Here is a 9,711-nt window from a genome sequence, read left to right on the forward strand (position 1 = left end):
TGCAGTATTAGCCAGTAGTACAGAAACAGTATTGACACATTTGAACAGAACGGTCCACATCCGACCTTTTAAAACCAAAGTATCTCCAGACAGCAGACACGGCACCTTTTTTCATCAAAAGTCCTTCTGTGTCATCATGTTGAACTTTATCGCCTGCTACAGCTTCAGTTCCAGAATGTTCTCTGTCCATTTTCAACGCTCAATACCTCCACTAACGCATGTACTCCATTGGATGTGTGTTTAGCGGTGCAGCAGTGAAAAAGGTCCCCCCTTAAACAGTTTCCTGTTGCGCCACATTATTTATTATTATTTGGCCTATTTAAACTGGTGTTCTGGTATAAGGAAAATCCATATGATAACAAAAATAAAAAAGGGTATTTGGTATGAACCGGTATACCACCCAGCAGTAAGTGTGAGTATTACTTTATTTTTAAGACTGTCGGTTTCTCGACAACATGTGAGATGAAGTACTAAACAGAAGCCCGCCGACTCCACTCATACAAGGAACGTCTGTTTTAACTAAAGAACACAATGAGCTCTGACCTCATTAAAACGGCTTCTCTTTGAATTTCAACCCCTAGCCCTCCTTTTCTTCTACTCAGAGTTTAGCTGGGCAACATATTTGTCCGCCTTTCATCTCCAATCACAGGAGGTCTCCTCAGATTCCTGGTTCTTGGTTTATTACTTCACATTCTTTAATTTGAAAGCGGCCTTCTGTCTCTTTAAATTCTGCTCAGCCCTACATTCTTTTTACAGGCTTATTTAAATGAACAGAATGACACACACACTTCCTCCAGTCTTGTAATACTTTGTATAGAGGAGCACTACAGCTTTATTACCACAATGCTTAGAAATGCAGAGCTTGAGAAAAAATATTTTTTGGATTAAGAATCAGCTGATTTCAAACCATTAGTTTGTGAAACTTTCTCCTCTTAATAATAAAGTTTGACAGTTGAAACTCTTGGATTAACTTATCATTGCTGTTGTCCGCTAAATAATTACATCTTGTCAATCCTCTTTCTGAACTGAATATTTATGTGAAGTTGTGCATTTCTGTATTTCTGCAGATCTACAAGAAAGTGGAAGCTTGTACCCTTCTTCACTTCCTCAAAGCTCACTTCACCGTAGACCACAGCAAAATGAAATTTTGGAAGAGCTGGCACCTGGATCAGAGATTTTGTTACTAGCCTCATTGCCGTACAGTGTACAGCCTCCTTTAACGGTAACAAATGTAGACTCCATTAAAACTCCACCACAGATATGTGATACAGATTCTGCAGATTTGGAGGTCTGCCAGGAGTGGAGGAAAACCTTAAAACAGAAATCTAAAACCAAAAGTAAGGTGACTGATATGAGACAGAAGCCATATTGTTGTTCTGAATGTGGCAAACGATTTTTGCGAAGGAGTGGTCTACATATACATTTAAGAATTCACACTGGGGAGAAACCATATTGCTGTTCCGAATGTGGCATAAGATTCACTGATAAGAGTGGGCTTAAAAGCCACATGACTACTCACACTGGGGAGAAGCCATATTGTTGCATAGAATGTGGCAAACAGTTTTCGCAGATGACCAATCTTCGGTCTCACCAAAGAGTTCACACAGGGGAGAAGCCTTACTGCTGTTCTGAATGCGGCAAGCGATTTTCTCAAATGAGCAGTCTGTGTAAACATTTGAGAACCCACACTCAAGAGAAGCCCTATTGCTGTTCTGAATGTGGCAACCGATATGCCAGCAGGAGCAGTCTTCAGATCCACACACAGTTTCATACTGGAGAAAGACCATATTCTTGTTCTGAATGCGGGAAGCAATTCTACAGTAGTAGCAACCTTCAGAAACACACAAGAATTCACAGCGGAGAGAAACCTTATTGCTGTTCTGATTGTGGTAAGCGATTCTCACACAAAAGTAACCTAAATAAACACACAAAAATTCACACTGGAGAGAAGCCTTATTGCTGTTCTGAATGTAACAAATGTTTTTCACAAATGAACACTCTAAATAAACATGCAAGAACTCACACGGGGGAGAAGCCGTACTGCTGTTCAGAATGTGGTAAGAGATTTTCACAGACAAGCAGCCTAAATAAACACAGAAGGATTCACACTGGAGAGAAGCCGTACTGCTGTTTAGAATGTGGCCAGCGATACGTCACCAGTTCCAGACTTCAGAATCATGCAAGGATTCACACTGGAGAAAAGCCATATGCCTGTTCTGAATGTGGGAAACTCTTCTCTAGCAGTTCCAATCTTAAGGCTCATGAAAGAAATCACAGTGGAGTGAAACCATATTGCTGTTCAGAGTGTGGCAAAAGATTTACACAAATGGGCAACCTAAATAAACACACAAGAATTCATACTGGAGAGAAGCCATATTGCTGTTCAGAATGTGGGAAACAGTTCACGCGAAGTGACGCTCTTCAGAGCCACACAAGAATTCACAATGGAGAGAAGTCAACAAGGCAAGAATAGGAGGGAGGGAAAGGCAAGACTTAGGAATCAACCTCTTTCCTGGTTAGAAGCCTGCTGACGGTAGAAGGATTTTATGCACAAAGTCCTAACAAAATAGCTGGATTGATCCATTGAAAAATACACAGAAAATACAACCTGCCAGCTCCACAAAGACAGTGGGACCAGACAGTGGGGCGGCAACTCCAACTGAGGCCAGGAAAGCAGACCTCATGATTGAGTAACAAGTAACACTGCAAAGCTTGGATTATTGGAGTATCAGTCACAAGGGACTCCTTGATACCGAGAATGCAGAGACAAGAAGTAACAAAATATCAAGAACTCCAATTTGAAATAAGTCAGCTGTGCGGCCAAACAACTGAAATGTTTCAAAGTGGTGCTGGGATCAATGGGACTAATTCATCTACCAATCAATGTAACTGTATATAAAATACAAAAGGCAGTGTTAGTTTGTAGAAGTCAGAGTCCTGTCAGCCAGTTAAATAAAAATAAAAATAATAATAGTATTAATAGTGATATAAATATCACTTAACGGCTGAAGAGTGGCCTTCACTCCTGTCCAGAACTCTAAGCACAGAAAGCCTTTCTTCAGAAATGAAACTCGGAAAAGTAATTGAAATTTAAAAAATTGGTAAGATTACATGTACGGTGCTAAATATGCTGCTGTGCAACGTCAAGGAGTTTGGAAATGTACCCTGGATGGCTTAAAAGGGCCAAACTAAATCAGAGGAGCCTGCACAGTTTGGTTCAAGGCATTGATAGAAGAACAGATGCTTTACCAGCCATAGCTAGAGTCATATCTGGTAGCCGTTTGCCAAGTCCTGATGGCCGATGGGTTTTACAATGAGAGACGCAACAAAGTTATCAGATGGAAAATACATTTTAAAAATGTAGAACATTCCAGTATGAGATGGGAGGTTTGCTTTGCTGACATCCAGAGAGTGTACTGCGTGCTGACTTCATTTTTACCAGTGGATTATAATAAGAGTTTGGTGCTGTGCTTTGTCTGTGTGTGAAAATGAATTAAAATACACAATCTGTTCCTAAATCTTCATCTTTGGGTGCCACAGGCCCAGGTAGTACTTCTGTCAGCTTTTTTTTTTTTTTATTTAGAATTTATTTTTTCCACCCACCCAGGGTCAAAGTCAACTTGTCAGTAAAGAAGTGGTTGGGGTTTTGGGTTTCAGTAGCAGGTGTGGGACAGAGATGGTGGCAGCAGACATTGAGCAGCTCAGCAGGACAGTAAATGTAAGACATGCTAAGAGAGCCCCTGAGGTTTATTATAAAGCACTCGCTGGTTCATCTCTTGGAGGTTACATCTAAAAAGAGGACTATTAGCCATACAGAAGTCGTATTTCTTTTCAAAGGTTATATCACCTAATGATTTGATAAACTAGGGTGGCGTGGTATACCAGTACTGAGAAACCCCATTTTTGTTAGGCGCCTGACAGCACAACAGCTTCAAGCACAGCTTAACAATGGGTGAGCAAAAGCAAGTCTCTGTTTTTAACGTGAAGAGGTGACTTTACTTCCTATCTGGTATTTCAAGGCCCTGTTTTGTCCTTTAAGGAATGGCGCTCGCCATGTCAGTCCTGTTTTTTTGACCTGCACTGTTAAGCTGCGCCTGAAGCTGTTGTGCTGTGAGGCACCGGTGATCGGTGACCCCCAGAAACTTGTCTCCTGCTTGGGTTGTGACTTTGGATCTGCCAGATCTCTTCCTTTCAGAGTTTCTTCCAGTTGTCTTTGGATTGTGTAGGACACCACTGGACTCGCTGACGATTTCATTTTTATTGCAGTTTCTCTAAGGTAATAACGCTCTGCCTCATTTCATTTCTTAATTGCCGTTTTGTCACTGTTATTATGCTGTTTCCTGACGATGGCCCATCTGTAATATTCTCATGTATATGTTGTCAGTATTTGCTATCCTAAACTTCAAATTTAAACATCTGGCAGTTTACTGTTTATCTTTTTAACATTTGAGGTCATTCATTGTATTTTAACTGATTACACTTAAAGAAAAACTGGGGCGTTCATAAAACTTTTGACTATTAGTCTATATATGTTGTCACAGTAAGCGAATCCAGACATCACAAGAAGGTTTGGGGCAGCCACCGTACAGTATATTGTAATCCAGGCTGCAAAAGGTAGTTATGTCAAAATGGCACTGCGTAGTTTACACGAGTGAGGCCAAGACAGAGGAAGGGGAGCGGCTTTTAGGGAGAGTTGACCGGAAGTGATGTCACCCTCGGGACCGCTTATAGAAGTGATGTCGCTCTTGAGGCCACGACTGGAAGTGTCTTCTTCTGGGCTTCGGAATCTGGTGGGATTTCTTGGAAAAGATCTGCAGGGAACTGAGAAAGAGAGTCAGTGTACCCTCTGCCCCCTGGTCAGAAAAATTGTTACAATTATATAAAGGCCCTTCAGCTGCCTCCTATTCATGTGTGTGTGTGTGTGTGTGACAATGTAAATGAGCTGAAAAGTCCAAAGTATGGACTCCTCTTATCGATTTACCGAGTGCGGCACACAGGGAGGCACATGCATGTAGGCTGGGGGAACGAAAATAAAGTAAGGGGTAGTTGTGAAGCACCTTGATCTCTGTAGTTTAGAGGCACCGGTGTCCTGCTCTTCAAACGTGTGTGTGTGTGTGTGTGTGTGTACACTGTCACACTCGGTTCTCTGTATGTGTTGATTCCAGGACCCCCCCGATGATCAAGTCCCATGTATACTAAGATGTCACATGACACAGTATTTGTATATGATCTCGTCCTTCAGATAATCTCTCGATTACTTGTAATACCTGACACAATGTAAATGCCATGTAAGTAGGTGTTATACTCTATAATTCAGCACATAATGATCTCTGCAAGTGTCTCGCCACTTTTCAGAAGTTGTAAGATTTTTATTTCTAGTTGAGAGTTTGCACTTTATGCTCCCAATGGGTGCACAGAATGTGGTGCCAAGAGCCAGGATTGCTGACTGAACGGCTTTTGTTCAAACAACAACAACAGTAGCTCAAAGTGCTTTACAAAATGAAGAATAAAAAAATAGAAGACACAATAAAAAATAAACACAAGTCAACATTAATTAACATAGAATAAGTAAGGTCTGATGGCCAAAAAAATAAATAAAGAAAATCTGTAGGGGGTCCAGACCACGAGACCGCCCAGTCCCCTCTGGGCAATCTGCCTAACGTTAGTCAAACAGTCCTCTTTATATTTAGGGTTTTCATGGAAGGACCTGATGATGATGATGGTCACGTAGACTTCTGGCTTTCAGTCCATCAGTGTTGGTGCATCAGGATGCTGTGAGTAGGTGGAGGTGGCGCAGGCTGCCACCACAAAGAAACTGGAAAAAGAAACAGAAGAGAGAGTTGAGGTCAGTACGGATTTTAGAGCCACTGTGAATAATTATTATGAAGAATTGAACATACAGAGTATCAGGATTAAGTTAAATTAAGTTAAAGTGAAGTTATGAGAAGGCCACGTTAAAGTAATGTGTTTTCAGCCGTGTTTTAAAGTGCTCTACTGTATCAGCCTGGCGAATTCCTATTGGCAGGCTATTCCAGATTTGAGGTGCATAACAGCAGAAGGCCGCCTGCCCGCCTCACCACTTCTTTTACGTTTTGTTCTTGGAATTCTAAGGAGATACTCATTTGAGGATCTGAGGTTACGATTTGGAATATAAGATGTCAGGCATTCTGATATATAAGATGGCGCAGTACGGTTTAACAGTAGATGATATGACATAATTAGGTTTGGATATTTTTAGAGTCCTGGAGACCTCATCCATCTAGCTGCATCTCCATTTGGCCATGCCACGGCTGAAACGTTGCTCTGATGAAAGGACCCCTCTTTCCCATGATTCCTGTGATCCTCCATCAGGGATGACTTTACCATAGGCAGGCAAACAACTTGGCAGGTGGGCCGTGGCACCAATGGCCACATTTGGGTACCGAGAAAAGAAACAGAATAGGTGAGGGTTAGTATTCAAATATAATTATCATGTTACTTATGTTTTAGTGCTAATGACTGACAACAGAGATGCAGTCTGTACAGTTAATCAGCAGCTCTAGTCAGGGTGTGCTAAACTGAAGTAGTGAGTCTTCAGCCAGGATTTAAAGAATGAGACTGAAGGAGCATCTCTTATGGAAGCAGGAAGACCACCCCACAGTTTAGGGGTCCTATAACTAAAAGCTCGACCTCCCACTGTTATTTTATTAATCCTGTGAATCCTAAGCAGACCGGCATCTTGAGATCTTAATGTGCGCTCAGGTTTGTAAGTCATGATAAGTTCAGACAAGTAAGTCGGACCTCGGCTATTTAATGCTTTATATAGTGGTGTGAAAAACTATTTGCCCCCTTCCTGATTTCTTATTCTTTTGCATGTTTGTCACACAAAATGTTTCTGATCATCAAACACATTTAACCATTAGTCAAATATAACACAAGTAAACACAAAATGCAGTTTTTAAATGATGTTTTTTATTATTTAGGGAGAATACATGGCCCTGTGTGAAAAAGTAATTGCCCCCTGAACCTAATAACTGGTTGGGCCACCCTTAGCAGCAATAACTGCAATCAAGCGTTTGCGATAACTTGCAATGATTGGCCCACTCATTTTGCAGAATTGTTGTAATTCAGCTTTATTTGAGGGTTTTCTAGCATGAAGCGCCTTTTTAAGGTCACGCCATAGCATCTCAATTGGATTCAGGTCAGGACTTTGACTAGGCCGCTCCAAAGTCTTCATTTTGTTTTTCTTCAGCCATTCAGAGGTGGATTTGCTGGTGTGTTTTGGGTCATTGTCCTGTTGCAGCACCCAAGATCGCTTCAGCTTGAGTTGACCAACAGATGGCCGGACATTCTCCTTCAGGATTTTTTGGTAGACAGTAGAATTCATGGTTCCATCTATCACAGCAAGCCTTCCAGGTCCTGAAGCAGCAAAACAACCCCAGACCATCACACTACCACCACCATATTTTACTGTTGGTATGATGTTCTTTTTCTGAAATGCTGTGTTCCTTTTACGCCAGATGTAACGGGACATTTGCCTTCCAAAAAGTTCAACTTTTGTCTCATCAGTCCACAAGGTATTTTCCCAAAAGTCTTAGCAATCATTGAGATGTTTCTTAGCAAAATTGAGACGAGCCCTAATGTTCTTTTGCTTAACAGTGGTTTCGCCTTGGAAATCTGCCATGCAGGCCGTTTTTGCCCAGTCTCTTTCTTATGGTGGAGTCGTGAACACTGACCTTAATTGAGGCAAGTGAGGCCTGCAGTTCTTTAGACGTTGTCCTGGGGTCTTTGTGACCTCTCGGATGAGTCGTCTCTGCGCTCTTGGGGTAATTTTGGTCGGCCGGCCACTCCTGGGAAGGTTCACCACTGTTCCATGTTTTGGCCATTTGTGGATAATGGCTCTCACTGTGGTTCACTGGAGTCCCAAAGCCTTAGAAATGGCTTTATAACCTTTACCAGACTGATAGATCTCAATTACTTCTGTTCTCATTTGTTCCTGAATTTCTTTGGATCTTGGCATGATGTCTAGCTTTTGAGGTGCTTTTGGTCTACTTCTCTGTGTCAGGCAGCTCCTATTGAAGTGATTTCTTGATTGAAACAGGTGTGGCAGTAATCAGGAAATTGAACTCAGGTGTGATACACAGTTAGGTTCTTTTTGAACAAGGGGGCAATTACTTTTTCACACAGGGCCATGTAGGTTTGGATTTTTCTTCTCCTTAAATAATAAAAACCATCATTTAAAAACTGCATTTTGTGTTTACTTGTGTTATATTTGACTAATGGTTAAATGGGTTTGATGATCAGAAACATTTTGTGTGACAAACATGCAAAAGAATAAGAAATCAGGAAGGGGGCAAATAGTTTTTCACACCACTGTATGTTAAAATGAGGATTTTGAAATCTGCCCTAAACTTAACTGGGAGCCAGTGTAAGGATTTAAGAACTGGAGTTATGTGTTCATATGTTCTTGTAATAATTCTTGCAGCCGCATTTTGGATTAACTGGAGGCTTATAAAGAACAGTTTGATCATCCAGTGAACACCGCATTGCAGTAGTCAATCCTACTAGAGATAAATGCATGAATTAATTTCTCACAATCCTGTTTATTTAGAAAGCGTCTTAATTTCCTAACATTTTTAAGATGGAAGAAACATGTTTTGGACGACTTTGTAATATGTGCTTTAAATGACATGCTAGAGTCAAAGATAACTCCTAGATTGCGGGCTGATTCAGTAAAATTAATTGGGATTCCAACTGAGTTAAATGACGACAAAATATTGCTGTGATCAGCGTCATTCCCTCCAACAATTAACATCTCTGTTTTATCTGTATTTAAAGACAAGTAGTTCTCATTCATCCACTCCTTTAATTCACTAACACAACTAATTAAAGACAACATCGGAGAAACTTCATTTGATTTAAATGAAAGGTATAACTGGTTGTCAACTGCATACGAGTGAAAATTAACATTATGTTTCCTAATGAGAGATCCCAGTGGAAGCATGTAAAGTGAAAACAGTAAAGGTCCCAGTACTCAGCCCTGCGGGACACCATATTGAACTTCTGTGTATAATGATGGAGTACTGTCAGCACATTTCTGTACATACTGGAATTGATTTGATAAATAAGAACTGAACCAAGCGAGCACGGGGCCTGTAAGCCCAACATCGTTTTCTAGCCTGTGCAGTAAAATCGAATGGTCAATGGTGTCAAATGCTGCACTTAAGTCCAACAACATAATTACAGTGGAGTTTCTTTAATCAGAGGATATCAGAGATGTGATCACCATAACTAACAAAGAATTTTCTCCCTGCCAGGTAGGATTCAAACCAATTTAAGACCCTGCCAGAGAGGCCCACCCATTGACTAAGGCGATTTCTAAGAATATTCTGATCAATGGTGTCAAATGCAGCACTCAGATCTAAGAGGATGAGAACAGATAAATGGCCTCTGTCTGCATTCACTCACAAATCATTTACTACTTTAACGGGTGCCGTTTCTGTGCTGTGATTTGTTCTAAAACCTGACTGGAATTTATCAAGAATAGCAGGTTTATTTAGGTGGTCATTTAACTGCATAAAGGCTGCCTTCTCTAGAATTTTACTTAAGAGAGGCAGGTTGGAGATGGGTCTAAAATTTTCAAGAGCTGAGGGGTCGAGATTATGTTTCTTAAGTAGGGGTTTAACTACAGCAGTCTTAAGACAGTCTGGATAGACCCCCGTATCTAGTGAC

At 41.0% G+C, this 9,711-nt stretch overlaps 1 protein-coding gene across 1 annotated transcript in view; it reads left to right on the forward strand.

Moving 5' to 3' along the window:
* Positions 1-3,512, forward strand: part of LOC120538294 (zinc finger protein 721-like) — a 42,054-nt gene extending 38,542 nt beyond the window's left edge. Inside the window, exon 6 of the mRNA XM_039767756.1 lies at positions 1,068-3,512. Coding sequence (XP_039623690.1) covers positions 1,068-2,473 — 1,406 coding nt within the window. The 3' untranslated portion in view covers positions 2,474-3,512. The remainder of the gene's footprint in view (positions 1-1,067) is intronic.
* Positions 3,513-9,711: the final 6,199 nt, after the last annotated feature.

This window comes from Polypterus senegalus, chromosome 10 (assembly GCF_016835505.1).
Source record: "Polypterus senegalus isolate Bchr_013 chromosome 10, ASM1683550v1, whole genome shotgun sequence".
Classification (NCBI taxonomy): Eukaryota; Metazoa; Chordata; class Cladistia; order Polypteriformes; family Polypteridae; genus Polypterus; species Polypterus senegalus.